The sequence below is a fragment of the Tachysurus fulvidraco genome, chromosome 5, assembly GCF_022655615.1.
Source record: "Tachysurus fulvidraco isolate hzauxx_2018 chromosome 5, HZAU_PFXX_2.0, whole genome shotgun sequence".
Taxonomy (NCBI): domain Eukaryota; kingdom Metazoa; phylum Chordata; class Actinopteri; order Siluriformes; family Bagridae; genus Tachysurus; species Tachysurus fulvidraco.
The window spans coordinates 25,297,328-25,321,637 of record NC_062522.1 but is presented as its reverse complement, the minus strand read 5'-3'; the positions used below and the strand labels follow the sequence as shown (position 1 = coordinate 25,321,637).

At 35.3% G+C, this 24,310-nt stretch overlaps 1 protein-coding gene across 2 annotated transcripts; it reads right to left on the bottom strand.

Annotated features, from left to right (window-relative positions):
• Positions 1–298: 298 nt before the first annotated feature.
• On the bottom strand, positions 299–23,676 carry bin1b (bridging integrator 1b). 2 transcript variants are annotated; one of them, XM_027146295.2, is made up of 13 exons: positions 23,307–23,673; positions 20,130–20,210; positions 19,777–19,831; positions 12,639–12,733; positions 11,758–11,853; positions 10,580–10,687; positions 9,977–10,062; positions 7,127–7,202; positions 6,943–6,998; positions 6,521–6,587; positions 2,869–2,937; positions 2,672–2,773; positions 299–2,541 (listed from the first exon to the last, which is right to left on the bottom strand). In XM_027146295.2, exons 1-13 carry the CDS (start codon positions 23,385–23,387, stop codon positions 2,440–2,442), a joined length of 1,074 nt encoding a protein of 357 aa, XP_027002096.1. In that variant the 5' UTR covers positions 23,388–23,673; the 3' UTR covers positions 299–2,439. The 2 variants fall into 2 exon arrangements, 1 of the variants encoding a protein (XP_027002096.1); XR_003440639.2 differs by lacking the exon at positions 299–2,541 and adding an exon at positions 6,008–6,180 and having other exon boundaries at positions 2,714–2,773; positions 23,307–23,676.
• Positions 23,677–24,310: the final 634 nt, after the last annotated feature.

Sequence of the window (24,310 nt, the reverse complement as noted above, 5' to 3'; positions counted from 1 at the left end):
AAATTAAGATTTACATAATACACTAATTAGGGTTTTGTAAAGATGATTGAAAGAGGGAGATTAAAGTTTACACTCCTCATTAATTTTTGGCTATAGATGACAGCTTTACGGCATACGTTAGGATCAATCCTATAGCAAAGCATTTTAGCAAAGTATATCAGCAGAAAATCCTATTTCATTATTTCCTATTTAAAAGAGGAAATATTAGCAAATGTAATTCTGACATTTTTCGCACCATTCAAAAAGGTATTATTAAAAGAACATGCAACTATATCAAAATGAGTCAAAATTACACATATTTAAAGCAATCCATTTTAATACAATATAATTAATTAGTTACAGACAAGTGCTGTGAACATTGTACTGATAACTACCATTACCAAACAAACAATAAAATGCTAGTTACACATATAACCATGGGTCTATGAACACTAGACAACTGTGGGCTTTAAAGCTTGGATGCCTTTTTCTCTTATGCACACATGTTGAGACATAGTGATCATATGATGAGACATAGAGAAAATATGATGTAGTATTTTCTATAAAATACATTTGGCTATCTGTCCCTGAAAATATCTTGACAAATTCACACTAGGTTGACTCCAGTTTCGTCTAACCACCAGGGTCTGGTGATTAACACCTGGAAAAACTATACTATACTGTCACAAGGAACTTCCATTGAACTGGCAAGGAAGGTTTTTAATCAATGTACTCATCCTACTGTGACTGTATAGTGATGCCTAGGAGGCTGCTGCAGAAAGAAATCTAATCAAATCTTGGCCCATTTGTCTTATATCGTCATTTGAAAAAATTAAGACACCCCACAAAAGCCTGTGGTTTTTTTATGGTTTTAACAATGTAGATGGATTCATTTTCACAATATTGGATGATTCAAATAATATAATTAAACAAATAAAACCAAAGAAAGGTCTTTTTTAAAATCATTAAAAAAAAATCAAAAGTCTTGTGAGGAAAAATTAAGGAAAGCACCACATTTATTTGTACTTAAAATGAATAAAATTACTTACAGGTGTATCACATCAGGTGAAATTATTAGAATATTGTTACAGAACATTTTGAAGAATATTTAGATATTTAGTTTGGTTTGCTCTTAATTTGCTTTAAAAATTTTCCAAAAACCCTAAAATATCACAACAGGACCTGCAACAAGCTCTTGTTACAGTTTATGTCAAAGTACATGAATCTACAATCAGAAAGAGACTGCATATCTTTAATTATCATGGAAGGTGTGCAAGGAGGAAACCTTTGCTGTCTAAGAAACAAGACTGAAGTGCACAAAAGAGCATAGAGACAAAGGAAAAAAGACGTTTGGAATAATGTGCTTTGGACATGGGTCTAAAATGTAATTATTCGAAGGCCATAACATAGGACATGTTTGACATTAACCAAATACAGCATTTTAGAACCTCATACCAACTGTTAAACATAGAGGTGGAAGTGTTATGATTTGGGGATGCTTTGATGCATCATCATAGAATCCACTATGAATTCTACATTTTATCAGAAGGCGCTTGAGGAACAGGTGAGACCATCTGTCAAAAAATTGCAGCTAAAGTCAAACTGGACCTGGCAACATGACAAAGACATACCATTTAATCCAACTAGGATTCACTGAAAAGTAAAAAACAGAGAATTTTGGAATGGCCAAGTCAAAGCCCAACTCTAAATCCTATTGGGATCCTGTCTGTTGACCTGAAACGGACATGCAAGAAATATCACACAGCTGAAAGAATTCTGCATTGACGAGTGGGTGAAAACTTTCATAAAGTTGATGTCAGAAACTGGTAGATGGCTATAAGATACACCTAATTGAGGTTATTTTCGGCTAAAGGTGGAAATAATAGCTTTAATTTAATGGTACAAATTAAAACAAATATAGATTGACAAGTTGAAATTTCTTAATAAAGAGCTTCATATTTAATGTGGTGTCCTAACTTTTTCACATGACTGTATATGCACAAGAAAATGACCAGGTGACAAGCACTCCCTCCTGGTGGTTAGAGTGAAACTGAATCCTAAAATATAAGCAAAGTACTAAAGGTAATGCTTTACATCACAACTTAGGCAGAAAAGTACTAGTCAACTAGTCACAAGTGTTCCAAATATTGATTTCGCTCATTATAACAATCAAACTTAAAGCCAATTACATGCACAATTACAAGAGAAATGTTAAAATGTACACACCACATTGCAAGTGTGGACTGTAATAATGTCACATTCAAAGATTACTGTAAAATGGGATGTTTATAATGTACTCTACCTCCAGCCATTATATCACAGTGCAGGAAATAATTTACAACAAAACCTGGGGATGGATTTATTTATCCAAACCAAAAATAAAAACAGAACAGGACATATAAGTGAGCAAATAACAAAATAAAGATAATGGTTTAAACAGAAATAGCATAGACACCCTGTTTACAATCTCAGGGTAAAATTTTCAGGGAATACACCTTTAGCAGTAAGGTCTTTATTTTCAAACCAGTGTGACTCTTTCACACCTAGCAACCAGCCGTCATCCTACACATCCACAGATAACATAAAATAAGAAAGGCACAAAAGGTACTAGTTAATCACACAAGGCTAATTACATTAGCCTTAAAAACATTAAATGTTTATGAAATGTATTGCTATGAAAACAATTACTGACCTGCTCATCAGGGCTGACAAAGGGCATTACAAGCACAATGTCCCCAGATTTGAGGTCCAGCTCGTCATTGTCTGTGGCTGCATAGTCATGGATTACTTTCACCTGCCATTATGCGCATACACAAAGATAATAAGATACATTTTTCATTTACTCCAAATCGCCACTGCAGAACAAATGTCTGAACAAATGAGTCTTACCTTATAGAGAATTCCTGGTGGAAGATCAATATTAGACCTGCCGTTGGTTACCAATGTGTCTGCAACTGTCTGCGAATGAAAAATGAGCTTTTCTAGTATTTGGCAGTATGACTGATTAGAATTACTTTCATGTGTCATAAGTACTAGGTTGATCATTTGCTATTTCACATTTAAATTTTTTTAAAGCTTTAAGTGTACCAATAGGTCTAATTATAGCTACAAATTTAATTATTCAGTTTCATTTGAAAATCTTTATCAGTATTATTAGGTCATCAGTGTCATAAATAATCCCCTTTTATCATTTTTAATTATATTACAATGGTAATCATATAAAGATCCCAACAAACAGCAAAATTAGCTAAATAAATAAATACATAAATTAAAACAAACAAACAAACAAACAAATAAATAAAGAGTTACTGAGTGGTTAGATTTGAATAGTTAGGCTTCTTGTAAAATCACAACAATAAGCAAGACTAGACAATTCGATGTTATAATATTTGCCCTATTTAAATTAAATATTATAAATGGGGGGGGGGGGTGGCGGCATTTCTCTTTCTGGCCTATTAATCATAGGGACAGTAGCCATTCATGGGAGTCTGAGATCTCATGCATGTAAAAGTGGGTGGATATTGCTTTCCACTTTCCTGATGTTGCATGTGCAGTGATATGAAATAACGTTAGCTGGCTTTACATGACTTGGAAGAACCTCCCTGGTTGGCAGTATATCATGTGACAGGGGAGAGCTGGCTGATGGGTAGGAATTGGCCATGGGAAAATTAGGGAAAAAACTCGAAGAAAAATCGAAGAAACTAAGAACTGCATCTTAGGAACAGATAACTAATGCTAACAGGAAAAACAGACCCCTGTATTATTTCTCTTCAGTAAAATGGAGATCACGAAATGTGCTAGTAAATAAAGAATAAGGAATTGCATGCAAAGAAATGAGATATCAGATAAAGACTGGAGATTCACATCAGTATGCTGGAAATGCAGTTTGCAACTTGATAAACGCTTGCCATAAACTAAGATTTGCATCATAAGTTAGTTAGTTAGCTAAAGTTATTTTTTGTTAATTTGCACCTCTGTCTCTTTTTCTTATACTGGTCACTGTCTGGCACATACTGACTAATATATTTCCCACTAGCATAGTTCAGTGGTATTAACAGCCACTTACATTGGAGCCAAGAGTCTTTACTTCCTGATTTTTTACATGCTGATGGCCTTAGGGCAATTCCTTTAGTTGTTGGAACATTATATGTTATATACTTATGTCCGTGGCTGTGTTTGCATGCATGTAAGATTATGGTTACTGTTTGCATTTTGCATAACTTTCATGTTCAATTTTATAAAAATGAAAATGAATGCATGCCTTACCTATCATTAGCTAATTTTGGCTCAATTTCCAGTCTTAGTTTATCTGTATTTTTTATGTTGTCTTTCTCTTTTTCATTGCATTTTTGTATTCACAACCTCCAATGCTTCATAACAGAATTTTCTACTATATTATGGATGCAACAGAACAAGCAGCATAAAGGCAGTGTTAGGGCATGAGGTGATGGAACAGGCCCTTTTGAAGAATGCTAATTACTAATAACCTTCTTTTTTTACTGCCCAGCAAAGGCTGTGCCCCTTGCTCTGCTGAGGAGGTCACCCCCCCATTTGGTCCACTGATGATGTTGCTCTGTGTCCAGCCTGGATGATGACTGCTCTCCAATGTATGATCCCTCGACAATAAATTGGATTACATCCAACTACAGCAGACTATGTGGTGTGAGTTTAGAGAATGATTTTGCTTTGTTTTCACAAAGACATGGCTTACTGACATCCTGGATGCTGCCATTCAGCGATACAGGCTCACCTTTTTTCCATGCTAAAAGAAACGCAGCTCTCTACAGTAAGTCTTGCAGTGGTGTTTACATCAACACAGAATGGTTCAAGATCTCAATGCTTGTTTTTGATTATTGCTCATCGCTGATCGAGTATGTGACTGTTAGATAACATTGACCATTTTATTTGCCAAAGGCATTGTCCAATACTTTCATAGTTACTGTATACATTCTCTACAGTAATAATACGTAGAAGGCACCTTGTGAAGATAGTAAAGAACCGCAGAATGTTCACTTGACAGATTGTTGATTGTGCCCAGAGATTTCAACCACGCAAATGTCATAAGCAGGTGGACATTTCAGTGAAAAGGGTGATCGTGCTGGATCTTGTTTACTTAAACATCATCGGGAGCCCCGTCGCCAACCTCGGCTACTCAGGCCATGTGGCCATGTATTCTGTCCTGCTAATTCCAGCATACAGATAATGTCACAAAGTCATCTCAAACTGGTTTCATGAACGTGACAATAAGTTCATTGTTCTTCAGTGGCCTTTCCAGTTACTAATTTGAATCCAACCAACTGGTTTGGTAGAGTTTGCAGCATGACAGAACACCTGAAATATCTACAGAAATTGTATGATGCAATAATGTCAATATGAATGTTTTCAACATCCTGTGCCCTGTAATCCCAACATATGTTTGACATTTGGATTTGGCTAAACTCCAAGTACCACAGACAAAGAGGAACAAAAGGCTTAGCTCAAAGTTTAGGATGTTTAATTGAATGATGTTTAGTATATATTTAACTTTTTCTATGAACAAAATAAGTGGCTGAGATTATTGGCTAAAATGTTTTAGGCACAAACCATCAAAGGCAGTTTATATTTAAAACCATTTCATCATCTAGTCACCATGTACCATTGTGGTAAGGTCTTAAAAAAGGAATGTGTTAAACACTCATTCTTGGGATGTCATTGCAAACCATTATTACTTGCAGAACTAGCACTGTGCTTGGTGTAGATCTGTTGAATAGGTTTATGGAATTGTTCTGAGCATTGCGAGAACTACCCATATTTTTTGTAAACATTACAGCTCCTTTAAATTTCCCTGCTTCTCTACATATCTACAAATTAAAAAAAATACTTGAACAGTGCAAACTTGTCAAGTTTCTATATATATATTTTAAATAATGGTGGGTGAAAGACATATACGGTGGACTCATGAACGGACAGGCATGGTGAAGGGACGAGCTGAGCTGGTGAAGGTCTAAAATGAGAGAGAGATCTAACAGAAGTAAGAGGCACTGCTGACCTGTATCAGATCAGTAACTTTTAAATCAGGCATCACTGTATCTTCATGCTATGTTGTCCTGTCGGACCACTTCAACTGAAGAAGATATGGTGGGCTGGGTGGACCAGTCACCCTGGTCTAGGCTGAGCCTCCACACACACAAGCATGCCACCCAAAATATACACATGCAGGTACTAAAGATGACAAAGAGTTACAAATTACATGGTTAGCTTTATTCCATAAACCAAAATGTTTCAAAATTTCAGTGTAAACTAAAACACCCTGTGTATATGTATTATTCTTTGTTGTGGTTGTGATTCAGATTGTACTACAGAATGTACAGTAAGTGTTCTAAAATGACAGTAGTGTGATGCCTTGGTACATTTATATGTAGCACATTGGTGGAAATCATAATTTCACCAATTTAAAAGAGCTCAAATATGAACTCTATGAAGAACAGGTGCCTCATTCTTTCTACTGTACTCCTTTCTCTGTCCCTTTTTTGTTTACAAATGTATTTCAGTAGAACAGTACCTTAGATGCTTGTTTAGTTACGTCAGACCCAGACTCCGCTGTGACATTATGGTTGGCTGCTAATTCACTGCAAGAAGATGTAAAATCAATGTAGTTATTAAAGTTCCTGTAAATTTCCTGCAAAATCACACAGAGGACAAGGTAACAAGTGTAGAATATGTTTTGGGTAAATGGGGTGGAGTTTGTGCAACAACATACACTTTGAACAATATTTTCTTAGCCAAATTACTACACACACACACACACACACACACACACACACACACACACACACACACACACACACGCACACACACTGTCAACACTGCTAAAGTGTAATTACCACTTCTCTGTAACTTCTCAGTTTTAATATGAAGTATATAATAGACAAAGGAACATGCTAGAGCTAAAACACCAAAGTCCAAAGCACAATAAACACTTACTTAGTCTGTTGATGTTCCACAAGTTTGGTCATAATATCACACAGACGGAGATTCAGCTGGGAATAAAACAGAGATTTATTCTAAAACATATTACACAGTTAATTTTTTAATATATTTTTTATATTTTTATATTCACTATTTTGATATATTGATATAAATAGATGAATGCTAGCAGAGTGCTCACTTTGGCCATCTCGCCGTGGAAATTCTCCTCCACCCTGGCTAAACTCTGAAAGGTGGTCGAATAGAAACCAACACGTCTGAGGAGTAAAAAGAAAAACCGAATCTGAGTTATGTGTACACACAAAAAGAGACAAAAACCATAGCTTTTCATTCATTCAATCACACGTTTTGTTGCCTTTCACAGCTTATCTACCTGTTTTCCCCCCTAAAGGTATGGTGAAAGCAAACAAAGAAAGACAAGAAATCTAAATAAATATAAGTGCATCTCAATAAATTAGAATGTCGTGGAAAAGTTCATTTATTTCAGTAATTAAACTCAAATAGTGAAACTCGTGTATTATACAAATTCAGTAGACACAGACTAAAGTAGTTTAAATCTTTAGTACTTTTAATTGTGATGATTTTGTCTCACATTTATCAAAAACCCACCAATTCACTATCTCAAAAAATTGAATATGGTGACATGCCAATCAGCTAATCAACTCAAAACACCTGCAAAGGTTTCCTGAGCCAACAAAATGGTCTCTCATTTCACTAGGCTACACAATCATGGGGAAGACATTGACACCCTTAACAAAGAAGGTATGCCACAAATATTCATTGCCAAAGAAGCTGGCTGTTCACAGAGTGCTGTATCCAAGCATGTTAACAAAGTGGGGGAAAAAAGTGTGGAAGAAAAAAAAAAACACAACCAACCGAGAGAACCGCAGCCTTGAGAGGCTTGACAAGCAAAATCAATTCAAGAATTTGTGTGAAGAATTTGGGGTCAAGGCATCAAGAGCCACCACACAGACGTGTAAAGGAATTTGGCTATACTTGTGGTATTCCTCTTGTTAAGCCACTCCTGAACCACAAACAATGTCAGAGGCACTTAGCTGGGCTAAGGAGAAAAAGAACCGGTCCTCTTTTTAGATGATAGCAAGTTTTGTATTTCGTTTGGAAACCAAGGTCCTACAGTCTGGAGGAAGGTTGGAGCAGATCATAGCCCATGTTGCTTGAAGTCCAGTGTTAAGTTTCCACAGTCTGTGATGATTTGGGGTGCAATGTCATCTGCTGGTGTTGGTCCACTATGTTTTTTGAAAACCGAAGTCGCTGCACCCGTTTACTAAGAAATTCTAGAGCACTTCATGCTTCCTTCTGCTGACCAGCTTTTTAAAGTTTTTTTGCTGATTTCATTTTCCAGCAGGATTTGGCACCTGCCCACACTGCCAAAAGCACCAAAAGTTGGTTAAATGACCAAGGTATTGTTGTGCTTGACTGGCCAGCAAACTCACAAGACCTGAAAATGCAGATGAGCTAAAGGCCACTGTCAAAGAAACCTGGGCTTCCATACCCCCTCAGCAGTGCCCCAGTGTCATGGATCACCTCCATGTCACACCGAATTGAGGCAGTAATTAAAGCAAAAGGAGCCCCTACCAATTATTGAGTACATATGCATTAAATGAACGTACTTTCCAGAGGGCCAACAATTCACTAAAAAATCTTTTTATTGGTCAAATTTTTTGAGATACTGAATTGGTGGGTTTTTGTCACTGATGTGTACTAATCAAAGTTGGTGAAATTGCCACTGGTCCCTTCACTTGTTCCCATCAGTGCACTAAAAACAGTCCTGACAGCCAGGATTTCACCTGCTTCAGTACCAGTTTAGAGCGTCTGACAAGCGGTGTATAGGCTGGAATAAGAATAACAGTAAAGTCATCTGAGTAGTCAAGGTAGGGGTGGGGTGTGATGCACGCCAGGGATTTTTTTATAAACAAGACCCAGCGTGTTTGCCCTTGTTCACTGAAATAAGTCCAAATGCTGATGTAATTTAGGGAGCACCGAATAGCACTCTAGCAACAATAAACAGTCCTTTGATGTAAGCATTCTGAAGATCACCAATAGGCCCACAGAGTTCACAAAGTGCCTTCTTTGCATTAGCGCTGGGGGGAATGTACACTCTGACAATAAAAAAATTGGTGAACTTCTGTGGCAAATAAAATGGCTTGCATCTAACTGTTAAAAACTCCAATAACGATAAGCAGTAACAAGAGACATGCACAGAGTTCTTTCACCATTCGAAGCCACCAACATGAGCTTTACCCCACAAAGCTGCATTTCTAGTAAATGAAATGCCTTAATCTCTTAATGGAGCCAACAGTCTCTAAACTCGCGCCATGCACCGCGCTAGAGTTTGACGTAGTCCAGTTTATTCACCAGGGAGCTCTCAACCGCTGTGTGTGTACAAATAAATGTACAGAAATTATACATTTGATGAGTGCGAGTGCAACACATAATTAATTAATTATAAACCAGGTTCTTACTGAAATCATTTCTGAATTATTTTCATTCACCTGTATGCTCAGTGTCAATACCCAATCTCAATTTAACTAGTGTTCAAATCCACAAATTAGAACGTGATTGTTCAGGATTAAACTGCCCGATATATTGACAGACTGCACAATATATTGATTGTAGTTTTCACAACAATCATATTGCTGTATGTGAAGCAAACAAGAAATGCTGGGGACGAAACCAGATCTACTCCTTTGTGTTCATATAGCTGTCAAATGCTGGAGGTTTATCATACAGAAAAAAAGTTGATTAAAGACACCAACCTAAGAAACAAACACTGTAAATAAACAAACTTATATTTAGAAAGTGTTTTTCTGCCATGACCTGTTATGTATTTTATTTTAACACTTTTTAGTTTGAACAATATTACTATGAAATGCTTTATAAAACCCATAGAATGTATATATATATATATATATACACACACACACACACACACACACACACACACACACACACACACACACACACACACACATTATGGAGCAGAATGGGAAAGTGAGAAATTATATGACACCTGTTCCACAAAGATGGAAGCTCCTCTTGAAGGTTATAATTGATCTCTTCAAACACCTTTTGGGCTTTTCCCATCTCTTCCTCTGCCTGACAGTATACAAGTACACACAATTGTATTACTGCAGTTATGTTCACATTAAAGCATTTATGTGAAGTAAGGCATCAAATTAATATGTACTTTCAGAACAGTTACTGTGTATCCGTGCAATTTAGTTTATACCAATACTGTGAGTCAAGCAGACAGAATTAATAGGGAGTTAAAAGTGTTAGGTCTGTCACCTGGCATCTTGTAAAGTTAGTTTGAAACATCTGATGCAATGTGATTATTCCCGAAGCCCTTGCTGGAGCAGCTTTCTCCATCAGGGCCAAGCGGTGTATATTCAGAGAATGAAAGAAGTACCGAAAGTAGGCAAGACATGCAATTTTGTTACCAAACATTTTTTCCAGAATTGAAATCTGAGATCAATTCAGGTTAGCTACAGATTTACATATACACACAGTTACTCGATTATTTCAATTAATTGGTTACATTATATATATTATATATATAATCATATATTATACTATAATGGACTTCCGCCCCACACATGGAATGCAAGGGTACCTTAGCAATTTTGGCCTCATCCTTCTTTTTACTTTTCTGTATAGAGGCAAAGTGATGTCTGGCACTATCAAAATCCACCAGCTTCCTGTCACGTTTAGCGATGCGTGCCTGTGGTGACAAAGGGTGGCAATAAAGATCAAGCTTATATCCACGAAGCCTGACAGGATTTTCATTATTTAGGACAGAGGTAATCTATGATGTGCTTGTGATTATTTAGATTGTTCCTATAATGCCTGCAGATGAAGGGATCTTGTCTACAAGCTTGAAAAACTCCAAAAATCTTTTCAGTTGATTAATGAGCAGTCATTTTAAAGGCAAGCAAAGAGAATTATTTTTGAGCCAGTGCATGTGCTGTATACAGAATACAATCTTCTTACTTTTGGCAGAAGATCATAGATCTTGTGGATGTAGATTACAGAATTCTAAAATGCCATTTGTACATACTTATATCTATCTAATGCCAAAAATGAGAGAGAGCATTATGGAATGCATGTATCCAAATTGTAAAAGTGTGGATAGCACCACAAATGACTCCATTTAACAACTATTTTATTCCACTTTGTAGGAGTATACAATTAAAAAAGGCTGCAACGGCCCCTTCATATTTAAGATACTACTCAGTCAGGGTTATTGGCAATCATGGAAGAATTGTTGACCAAAAGGGGGGTCAAAAAGTGCATCCTAAATAATGAGGAACCACTTTTAGTCACAATGAAATGATATATTATGACACTACTGACCACCCATGTTAGACCACAAACTATGCATGAAAACATAAGGTTTGAGTTAGGTGCAAAAATTGCAGCAGGTACCCAGTACTAAGGAGTCAATATTTAAAATATCTGGCTGTAACAGGAAGCAAGTTGTTCACCTAAGGGCTGGAGAGTGGTAGAATAATGGGTTTCTGCAGGCAACTGTGATGCATGTTGGAAGTTCCTTATAAGTTTACTGCTAACAGAGGTTTGGTCAGGATTAATGGTGCACCAAATTAAAGATCGGCAAAGTTTAGTAATTTTGCACTTTTGATGCATCCACTGCTTAGTTAGCTAACAGCTGAAATCTTTGATATATTAATCTGTCTTGTAGCATATTTAAAATGACACTATATGCTTATCATCTCATCTCATACTGATATTTTGTAAAGCAATCACATTCCAATAATTTGTTCCATAGTCAACCTTAATTTCAGGAAACTGGGTCATGTAGGCATCCATTGAGCTGAGTGCACTGTCCACAAGCTTCTGATGGAAATCTCCGCACAGAACATCTGTTTCCTGCAAAACAAAAGGGATAAAAACATTGACTCCACACTGCAATTCCTACAACCACAACCACAGGAGAGATACACTCTTTGGCCAAACATATGGATACGTAAAAATTACACATATTATATGACTTAATCCCTCCTTTCCTATTATAAATACCTCTAATCCTTCGAGCAGGCTGTCCAAAAGATTTTTGTGGCTGTAGGTATTTATGCTCATTCAGCCAAAAGAGCATTAGCAAGGTTGAGCACTAATATCTGCATAAGTCCTAGCACAATTCATACAAAATTTTAGAGTGCGTTTGCGGTCAGGACACTTTCAGGTCAGATTTCTACCCTGACTTTGGCAAACCATGTCTTCATGGATTTAATTTAAATCCAGATCCTGGAACAAAGTTTGGCTAGGCCCCTTAGTTCCAGTTAAGGTCTTGTATACAATAGCCTACATTTGTGGCAGTAGTTTTAGGTTGGCCCACATATGGGAGTGAAATTCAGATGTACACATAATTTAGGCAATGTAGAGGACTATGGTGTTGGCTAAAACAGCAAGTATACTAAAATAAAGGACCTACAGACTAAGATATTACCTACAGAATATTATTCGTCTTTTTTATTTCCTTCAAGGAGGGAGTACCATCAAAACAGGTTTATGCTGAAATGCAACATTAATAGTTCTATTGACTTCTGCTTCTAAAAATGCTATGCATGAAAAACTTAAAAATTTTGAATTGTAACATTTGCCTTTAAAAAAACAGATCCTTTTTTCCAAAACTTGGTGGCGACATGTTTACACACCTCAGATATGGTGTCCATTTCGTCCTTCCCAATCCAGTCTGGCTCATACACATCTACTAGGCAGCATTGTAGGCGCTTTGAGCAATCATTCATTGCTGAGGAGAGACACAGGTATATACAAAGTATATTTTAATTCATTATAAAAAAAATATTATTTATAAACTGGTTCAAATAAATTAAAACTCCTTTACTCAAAGTTAAGAGTGATGGTGGGAGCAGAGACAGAGCCAGACAGACAAAAAAATTCAGGAACTAAATCTGGAATGGGATGTATAAAAACACAAGTGTTCAAACTCAGAAACTTTAGAAAGCTCTGGCTGCTTATAAAGTGTCAAACTCAAGGCTGTTGGGCCAAATTTCATTTAACCCACAGATTGAAACACACTGTAGTGACTGATGCACAACATTTGGGCAAGTCGTGGCCTAATGGTTAGAGAGTCTGACTCGTAATCCTAAGGTTGTGGGTTCGAGTCTTGGGCCGGCCACGACTGAGGTGCCCTTGAGCAAGGCACCGAACCACCCAACTGCTCCCCGGGCGCCACAGCATAAATGGCTGCCCACTGCTCCGGGTGTGTGTTCACTGCTGTGTGTGTGCACTTTGGATGGGTTAAATGCAGAGAACGAATTCTGAGTATGTGAGTATGGGTCACCGTACTTAGCCGTATGTCACGTCACGTCACATTTCTCTAGATCTAGAATTCACACCAGACCCAAAGTACAGCAACTAGCCACAATATAGGCCATTACTGTATATCTCTAGCCAGGTTTTACATTTCTATCTAACAAATATCCGTGTCATGACTCAGAAATGAAACATATTAGTAAGTGTTGCACAGAGATGTCTAACTATGGAAGGCAATTATTGCTGCTAGATCAGCACACCACTCACAATAACAAAATACTTTTTAATGTAGATTTATAAGTTAACCAGGAAGAAGAGCACCACTGAAGCAGATTTACAAACAGTAAGGTAAATCTTTAGCTAAAACAGGTAGTAGCAAAGGCTATAACTATGAAAACAATTATAATCGTTTATTCCTATTAGCAGTGGTGGAGGTAACTCATATTACTGTAATTAAGTACATTTTCATATTACTGTAATTAAGTACATTATTTTTATTTTATTAAGTCTGTAATTTTACTTGTACTTAAATACCAATTAGGCTAAGTAATTACTTTCGTTATTTTTAAAATCACAATAAGTTACTGAGTACTCCTGCAATGTCAATTAATTTTTCAACCACTGCCCGGCATTTCGGTAGCCAATAAAAATATCTAATTTTAACTGACCAATAAAAAGCCTTGTATTTGCACCGAAAAACAAAACTCCACAGATGTACGTGAGCTGACCATGATCATACAGTGAAGACGTTATTGACTGAAGGCTTGAGACACATGGAGATTCATAACAGCAACGATAATGAATCTAAAGAATGCAGAAATGACTGACAAAGCGGATGCGTCATTATGTGTCACTGGCCACACCGAACTGTTAACTTTTAGTGGGAGGAAATGTGACCGCATGCTGATGGTTCAGTTCATCAGATAGCACGATTAGATTAATAGCAAAGTTTCCCCATCATTATGTTGGCTTTGTAGAAGCCAACATTCTGTTTTCCTGTTTATGCTTAGACAAAAATTTATCAAGAGTAACTCCTTCTAGTTTTCAAGTGATTTTTTGCTGTAGTTTTTCAAATGAAGTAGACAAGAACTGAGTATACCTCATAATCTTTGTTCAAAAATATAGGAGAAATACATCATTTGAAACTGTTACTGGTCTATTTTTATTTGTGTATATTTCTATGGTCTTTGTGTATACTCACAATAATAACAAAACATTGTGCTTTTATAAAATAACAGCAGTGCTCTATTGTTATGATAATCATTACACAAATCACAAGAACATGTATCCATGCTAATTTGTTTATTTGTTCTTATTTCAATGCTTATAGTTTCATGTCGTATGTACTGTATATTAGTAAGGAATCATGTTTTTGCCTTATTGTAAGTGTGATGTAATGAATGGAAAGCAAAGTATACAAAAGCTGATTAACCCATAAGTTCACTTGTATAATTCCTCTGTGATTTTTTCCATAGGAAACATCCATTTAAGATCGATAAGTACCATGACATCTGAACAGCAGCATGTTGTCACCGGAAGCCCATGGCCATACCAAGACACCAAACAACAAGCCAAGTTACCAGATAGGATTTAGCAGTCAACACGCTTGTTATCAATTTCATATGTAAATGTCTACAGCCATTTGCAGTGGTAGAACAGCCAAATAGCTGATTTCAACTCTGCAAGCGCAAGCTAAAGTCATCTCCAGATCCACTGTCCATAGCAGAATCTGTGATGCTGCTGATGACCTAAAGAAATCTATAATTGTAGAATTGGCTAAAGTAAAATTTGTTGCAACCACCACAGATTGTTCATCAGAAAATTTACCTACAGTAGGTGTAACTTCATCTGCAGCACTGGCATGCAAAAGATTGAGATCTCATACATTTTACACGATTGTGTTCACATCTAAAAGAAGCCAGATAGACTCTGTGGACTATAAATCAGCCTCTGATAAAACTGAACAAAAGGCTCAGAAGCTAAACAAGATATGTTAGTATGTCCATGTAGTAAGGACCTTGCCCATCTGTTTGTCTTCAGGACACTGTAAAGTATTTTTATTATCTTAGTAAAAAAGACTTACAACTCTATTTGTGTGATGTTTTTTTTATTTATTTAATATGTTTAGGGGTGTGGTTCTGTGATTAATATATAAACCACTTTTCCAACAGTCTGTGTATTTAAAACCTTTAACCAAGTAGTTGGTGGATTAAAAAACCTGACCTTGGGTGTAATGCTCAGTGTATTCTTTTTTTTTTTTACTTATTAAGCCTTTGTTGTTTATCTTGCTATTCTGGGTTTGAATGTTTTATCTTGTTGCATGAATTCAGAATTTTGCCAACAAATATTGAATTGTGTGCCTGTTTTAAATAAACCCTCAACCATCTAACAGACTAAAACAGAAAAACGTCTGCAAAGTAGGTTTAGATTACAACATTTATATTTCATCAATAATTTTGTACTTCGGTTTTCATTTGTTGCATTTTTCTTTTTTAGTGGCTTTGAACTGCTGCTGTGTTTGGTTTTGTGCTTATTTCCTTACATCACCACATGTGTAGGCTTTGACAGAAAAGAATCACATTAAAACAATAATGCGTACAGAATTTCAAGGTTCGTTCCTCATATTGTCACAGTTTTTCTACAAACAATACCCCATAATGACAACAAATAAGAATAAAACACAAACAAACAAACAAACAAAATCACATAAATAATGATTCACAGTCAGGTGCCTTTTTACTCACTTCCTTCTAGTCACTCTACCTTTAAAAAAATGTCATTTTTCATATTAAAAAAGTGAAATATATATATATATTACCTTTTTTATATATAAAAAAACATTTGTACATTGAGTTCTATGGATTATCTCAGCATACTATAGTGTGCATGTGTTTGTGTGTGCATAGAAGCCAATGTTATTAGTCATCTTTGACATATCCAAGAATGTAATGTAAGAATATGACATATCCAAGAATGTAATAAAAGGTAATATATATATATATTACCTTTTATTACATTCTTGGATATGTCAAAGATGACTAATAACATTGGCACACACAAACACATGACCTGTGAAATAGAGTAATAGCACCACCTTTTGGTCAACAGTAAAAATGACAAATTTTACCTCTTCCCAGCTGAGGGAACCATAAACAAGCAAGAATGCATGTTTTTTTTTTATGAAAAAACGTTTATAATGGCAGCCAATGGGTCCGCGAAAAGTAAATGAAAAACAAAAAATAATAAAATCTGAGGCTGCACAAAAACTAACAATGCATAAAAGCCAATGTTGTTAGTAATCTTTGACCTATCCAAGACTAATAATATCTAATCTATTAATTTAAAAAAAAGTCCAGTTCACCATTTTTTATTATTAAAGTCATTTTGTGTGTATTTTTATGCAAATTTGTGATGTCACAAAAAATGTTTTATTATTTTTGATTAGAACTAAAGTTAACAGATTTATGCAACAAAAAAAAATTATTCTGATATGATTTTTTTATATATATAAAATTTATTAAATTAAGTTTATGCACATTTTTGGTCTCAAAGCACAAGTACAGGTTTAAATATAAGTACAGATGTTGTAGCATTGAACTTGTACTGTTAGGTGAGCTTACTGTGTATTATTTCTTTACTGTATTTTGTTAAGCTCCTTTTAAGTCTATAGATCTGTATTGGTGTGATTATAAAACAAGGTTTACATTTCTTTCATGCATCATGTTACCTTAAGTTAACATAGCCAGTAACACACAGAAGTCAGCAAGAATAGCTGATTCATCATATTGTTGCCTTGAAGATTTTTTGCATTCAAATTACTCGAGTTACTCGAGGAATCATTTCAACCCTATTGGCTTCAAACTAAATTATCAATATTTCATTTTGCATTTAAGGAGAGCCATCTGTGCTACAAAAAATATCTTAGTGGTGCTAGATCAGTGTATCTCTTCAGCCTAATTGAAGATAAAAATAATCCAAAATCTTTATCTAATACTGTAGCAAAATGAACTAGGACTAAAAACACTGTAAAAAAAAAAAAAAAAAAAAAAAAAAAAAAAGAGCACACAATCTAATTGAATAGAATTTTTTCAATAGAAAAAATTTATAATATCAGGCAGAAAATTCAGTCCATTGATTAAATACCAAACAATTTGATAATGCTCTAATTAATATCACTCTTTCTCATCAGCACTCCCTTAGACTAGTTTTACTCCCCTTTGAGAGACTGACTTAATTTCACTGATTCCTTCTTCAAGGTTATCAACCTGCATACTGGATCCCTTACCTCTGTTTTTTTAAGTAGATAATAGCAGTAGTTACTGAACTCCTTCTTAAAATAATTAATTCTTCCCCTAGCTCTGGCTATCTTTTAAACTAACAGTTGTCAAACCTCTGATTACCTGACCTGACCTTGAACTATAGGCCAATATCAAACCTCCCCTTTATCTCCAAGATCCTAAAAAAGGTTGTAGCACAGCACTTATGCTCATACCTACATAGGAATTAATTCCTGAAATGTAGGATTTGTCAGGAAATCAGTCAGGATTTAGGCCTCATCATACAGTAGCACAGAGACGGCACTGGTTAAAGCTAAATAACCTGCTACTGGCCTCTAACCAGGGTTGGGTCTACTTGTGGGTGTTACATGATCTTAGTGCAGCTTTTGACACCATTTACTATTCTATTCTTCTTGATAGGCTAGAAAATGCTGTTGTTGCTAAAGGTTACAGACCTCTCCTGGCTCAGGTCTTATTCGACTGAGATTTCTCAGTTCGTAGATCTTAATGGAGACTTCTCTAAGCATAGAAAGGATTATTTGTTCCACAAGGTTCTGCTCACTGCTTTGCTCCCTATAAATGCTACACCTTGCTGCAATTTTCCTAAACATGGTATTAGCTTCCATTGTTATGTGGTTGACACACAGCTAAGTCAAGTCAAGAGACACCATCTTAGAGACACCAGCTTAAAAAGATTGAAAAATGTGTAAAAGGACATTAGACAGTGGATGCTTAATAACTTCCTCCTGCTTTACTCCTGCCAAGACAGAACTGCTTTTATTAGGACCACCGGCAGCCAGAAGTAAGCTTTCTGATTACAGAATAACTGGATGATCTTTCTATTTCATCATGTCCAGCAGTAAAAGACCTTGGGGTGATTATTGACTCCAGTCTCTCATAACTTCCGGGTTATCTTAAGATAAGAAATGTAATGTCACAAAATGATGCAGAAAAATTATTTCATGCTTTTGTTACTGTACCTCTAGGTGGGACTATTGTAATGTATTGTAATGCTTGTAACACAAAACGGAGTCATCAGGTCACTGAGCCACAGAGCAGAAAGCATCCCCACCTCCACGTAAAAGAAAGCAAATCATCTGAAGGCAGCCCTCAAGGCCCTTAAGACATACTAATAGGGCTTTTAACAAGACAGCTTCTTGCTTCATAGACAGCAGACTAAACTGAGACCCAGAACCAACATAAAACCTTGTCATCACTTACATGGCAGAGTATCCAAGAAACTTTCATAAGTTTTTTTTTTTTCAAAAATCTTATGTTCACTTTAAAGTTAATAACCAACAAAGACAGAGGATTGTCCACCAAAGACAGAGACCGGGCACCAAAACACAAGAAGAGCAATATAAATTTACGCGGTTAAGTGCAGTGAAGAGTGTTCAGAGCTCTAAATTGTAGACATAACAACCTCTACATAGGAGGATGTAAACACATAAGAAACAAGACCTCAGGACTGGAATCAGTGGTGTTCCTGTATCTGAAGGACATAGGACGCACATTTGAGCAGGATACGCTGCACTTTTTAGACAGATGATTTGAGAGAGGAGTGGAGGTCATCAAATGCCCAGGTGAAAATTTTTTCTCTTAACAGAGGTGGAGACTTAAGACAAAACCTGGCTTATGTTTTTCATGCTGGTCTTTTATCCAGCCCCAGCGATTCTGGATAGATTTATTGCTTAAACACCATTTTAATGTTTAAAGAAATGTTAGACCCAAAGACTGAAATAGTAGAACTGCAAAATTCAGTGAAGTCCACCGTTTAGATAAAGTTAGATAATTTATTATGCAGTTTCAAATAAGTACTTGCAGTTTCAAATTGTTGAGGAAATGGATGGCTGGAATTAAGTTAATTAAAAAACAGGTAAAGCAGGCATATTCACTCATTATACTCACCAGCTGGAGTAGATAAAAAAAAATTATAAAGATTTAAATTTCTTTTTGTCTTAAAATTTAAAAATATGTTCAAGAATGTATGGAAAATCATGGGTTTATTGAAATGTAACTACATTAAAATCAGTGATAAATAAATCAGGTTAAAAAGATTAATTATCAATTCAACATCAAACTACACTATAATGTCATAATTAATGTTAGTGTAAATAACAAGTAAAACCAAAACAAATAAAGAATAAATCATTTTTAATAATATTGTCAGGTGAGATGGGAATTTAATTTTGCAGACATGCAGCATAAAACAAGTTTAAAAAAATTCCAAAAAACTTACTTTTGACTGCTTCTAGGTATGCTCGGAGATCTTTCTGCAATTTAGTGCCTTCTGCCTGTAAGAGCATATACATCACAACCCAAATTAAAGGTCATGTTAAACACAAATCTCAGTAGAATTAGCATCACGTTATTTAATGGGGGGGATGTCCTAAGAAGTATAGTATACTATACATGTATCTACAAAAATGCTGGAATATTTAATAATAATTTCTACCACTACACAAATTTAAATAAGACAGTAAACAATCAAATATATTCAGATGTACTATTCAGATAATGTTCAGGTTATAGCTAAAGACATAAATAAAGAATTAAATAGTAGGCCATCAAGAAAATGAACAATAGTCTTACCATCTGCTTGCTAAAGTTAGCCACAATCTCTGCAAATTCTGCATCTTTGGTTTCATCAGCCTTCCCAAGCTTCTGCATCATCTAGAAATCATACCAGGCACATCCAGCTCATGACCCATTGCTTTTACCATCAGTGCAAGATATGTCCATTAATTTGTGCAGGACTGTAACTAAATAATATTGTGCTCATACTCTAAGCTCTGAAGAATAAAAAAAAAACTTTATCTTTAATATTTAAAAAAAATACTTTATGGGTCTTTAAATTTGTTGCTGTAGTTTCAGGAGCCACTAAATTCTAATAAAACCCGGGGAATTTTAGTAAATATTTGCTATTACTGACTAGGGTTGCTACTCACAATGATTTTGTTAATCAACTAATATAATGATTAGATTATTAGAATATGTGGCAATTAATTCAATAATGAATAAGTAACTTTTAATTGAGCTTTTTTAAACACTAACTGGTGTAAAAAAATATTATACTTCAATAAATGAAAAAATTCAATCATTTAATTTAGCCAAATTTACTTCACCATTATAAATTTATGCTGAAACATACATAACATCAAAAATAGATGCTGCTATCTTGAAATGTACTGTACTATGTTTAATAGAAAAATAGTGCTGCTATCTTGAAATGTACTGTACTATGTTTAATAGAAACATGGTCAAATTTTGCATTGATTATTAAATTCAGCTGCTGATGAAGCACAGTATAGTCTATAGCCACAATACCTCATAGTTATAGGTAGAGTACATAGTAAAGGCTTTTTCCTACAAAGCACTGTTTGGGACTCAGGCAAATTCTCAGTGCTGCAAGTCAAGGTTGAAAATGTATTTGTTTAGTTTAGGAAGCCATTTATGAACAGTTTTTCTTAGGTACAGGGCAGATCAGGAGTGTTCATGGGCATAGACCGTTTTTGTGAACTAGGAGTGGCTGGCCGCTTCAGGACGCCATCATACACGTACTGTATCACCTGCTAACTTCCTTTTTTGGTACACTGTTATAGCTAGTCCTGCGCTAATCATAAATGAGTCCCTGCCAGCACTCTGCACACATTGTACATTGTTCTTGTTACATGATCACAAGCATGCCTAAAACTCTTGATGTACAGACGCTACTCCTGAGATACCAATGATTGACTGCTTCTGCTTCCTAGCTTCTTGCAACTTACCAGCAACTGTCTTATATTACCCTCAATCCCTGCTCCAGGCGCGCTGTATCATGGCTGACCCTGCACTCTGACCACAACCTCCACATTTGGGGTATGTGAAGAAAAAGAATTCCACTGTGCTGTAATGTATATGTGGCGATAATAAAGGCTTCTATGTTCTTCAAATTCACCTCATCAGTTTACCTGTGGAATTGCATTGGCTTGCTAAGGTTTGCTCATTACCTCCCTCCACTTTATATGACCAACAAGCACACACCATCAGTTTTAAAGTGAATCAAGTCACTAATATCAATATTCCTGACAAGTCTTAGGTTTGGGGAGATGCTTAGTCTTAGATTTTGAAGAGCTTAAAACTTATCTTAGCTAAAACAAAACGTATGTATTCATAATTTTAAATGTATCAGAGACTTAATCTAATAGGACCTGTTGATCTGCAGATCTAAAAATATGTCCAGCCTCACTTGATCCAAAAAAAAATCCCCACACATTTACACAGCTGTCAGGGATGCCTATGTGCTATTCATAGCCTATATTCATGATCTTCCAAAGACATTTTGGGACAGGACAGGTGTGTGGGTGTATACTGGGAAACATTTTGATTGACATGAGGTCTGTTCACTGGGAGTGGTGGGCAGTATTTAGAACTGGCATTTGTGCTGTGAATTATGGTCATGAGTAAGTGCTCCCTTATAATTATCTAAATAAGAAACAAAAGCTCATCTGACATATAAAGGCTCACAAATTTATAAGATTTTATATCCTTGAAAAAAATAACTTGAGGCAGGATTTATGATTATCTTACAGCAATGTGCAGTAGCATAGACCAGACATTATTTTGGGGTGGGGGCTGGTGTGAGGAAATAGACTACATATAGTCACCATGTGAGCTGTAGTAATAAATTAATAAGTACGAGGCACTGATGGTATTTAATGTTGATGTCAGATTATTAATTTTTATTGTTAATCATAATTAACAATCAAATAAAATACCTTCATGACTTCTAAAATATACAATTTTTAACATCATTGCCATTGCTTACTATAACAGAAAACAAGTTATTTGACAGTGTTATTATTAAAATATTCATATATATATATATATATATATATATATATATATATATATATATATATATACGTGTATATATATATATATATATATATATATATATATATATATATACACGTATATATATATATATATATATATATATATATATATATGTATATATATATATATAAATACGTATATATATATATATATATATATACACTAATATCCTATGTTCTGCTAAAAATTATACATACTGTAACTCACCATTTGGAACTGGAAAATATTTTAATAATAGTTTCAAATGTGAAATTCATGGCCCTCGCTACACCACTGTCTACATAATATTTACAGGAAATATTCAGGTACATTATTTCAGGTGTTTGCAAAGAATAGCTTGTTCTAGGCAAACCTGAATCGAAATTATATTAACTTTGAGTATTTAAATTTTCTGACCTAAAATGTTCAGTTACTACTAATTAAAACACTACTATCTCCTCATTAAACTAATGTTTAAAACTGTTTCAACTAATATACACAAAATTAAATGACAGTTTTTGAGGAAAAATAAATAAATAAATAAATAAATCTTCCTGGGTAACAAGAATCCTGAAATGTATACTTTTATAAAAATCTTACAAGGCCCAGGACAATACAAAATTGAATGTCACTAGTAAAGTTTTCAAATGAAATTTCCCATAAGAGATAAATAGCCCCACAGCCTGAGGAGGTAAATCACTACAGTATATACCATCAGAACAGTTTGAGAAATAACTTGACCTAAAAGCGATAATCCAAGAGGACACTAGGTGAAGTGAAGTAAGTAGATGGGATGAGTTTAATTCATGAGCTCTTCCTCTTGTTATGTTCATGGCCCCTTGAATAGAAAAGCACTATATCTATATCTATATCTATATCTATAAGAACGCAAGGAGTTTTTCATTCTCTTACCTTTTCCTGTGCTCGGTTTATTCTTTTCTGTACATTACTAGCCAATTTCCCGGCGTTGACCCCTTTCGATGTCTCAGCCATAGTTCAAATAAACGGAATAAACAAACAAATAACAACAAAAAGTCAGAACTCTCAAGGCGTCGCTTGCACTGTGCTTCAACTTCTTAAAGGGGCTTTGAAGACACCGTCCAGAGTAAAAGCCACTTCAAAGCGATTTCGACCAATTATAACGACGCTGTCTCCATGTACTAAACATAAAGAACTGCAGTCAGTGACTGTGTACGCAGGTATTCATAACCTTAGTGTCATTTCTTCCGGCAGCATAAATGATTTTTAAATACTTCTAAAACAGATATAAGGCGATTTGGTTACCCCTCCTGCATCCCCCTTAAAGGCGCAGTTAAACTTGTTTTATTCATTAGCCGACAGTTATAAATTGGCATGAGTGAGGGAATCTTCATCTCTATTTTTAACTAGTGGTGTTTCTATTCTACATAGGCAGTAGACTTTGCCGAGAGTAGCACATAAGTTGGAATTCTGACTTTCATGCATAGTAACATGAAATATAATAGAAGTGGGATTGTCCCAAAGCAATTATTTAGTAGCCAAAGTTTCGCTACTAAATAATTGCTTTGGGACAATCCCACTTCTATTATATTGTCCCAAATATATGGGATTATGGGATTGTCCCATATGGGATCTATTATGGGATTGTCACAAAGCAATTATTTAGTAGCCAAACTTTGATTACTAAATAATTGTTTTGGGACAAAGCAATTTTTGTCCCACTTCTATCATATTTCATGTCAATAATTTTTTTTTCTATTATTTTTCTAGATGGTTGTGATTTGTTGTGTTGCAGTTTTCCTTTGGCTGCCAAAGGAAAACTGCAACACAACAAATCACAACCATCTAGAAAAATAATAGAAAAAAAAAATTATTGACATGAAAAGCTTTCATAACTGAGATTTGTTTCAAGGTTCATTTTAATTCATTCATGCATT

Coding starts and splice junctions, on each gene's coding strand:
- bin1b (XM_027146295.2), bottom strand. CDS start 23,387: ATGGCTGAGACATCGAAAGGGGTCAACGCCGGGAAATTGGCTAGTAAT. Junction 7,203..9,976: donor CTTCCATCTTTGTGGAACAG/GTGTCATATAAT, acceptor TTTACTCCTCAG/ACGTGTTGGTTTCTATTCGA. Junction 6,999..7,126: donor TCCACGGCGAGATGGCCAAA/GTGAGCACTCTG, acceptor TTTTATTCCCAG/CTGAATCTCCGTCTGTGTGA.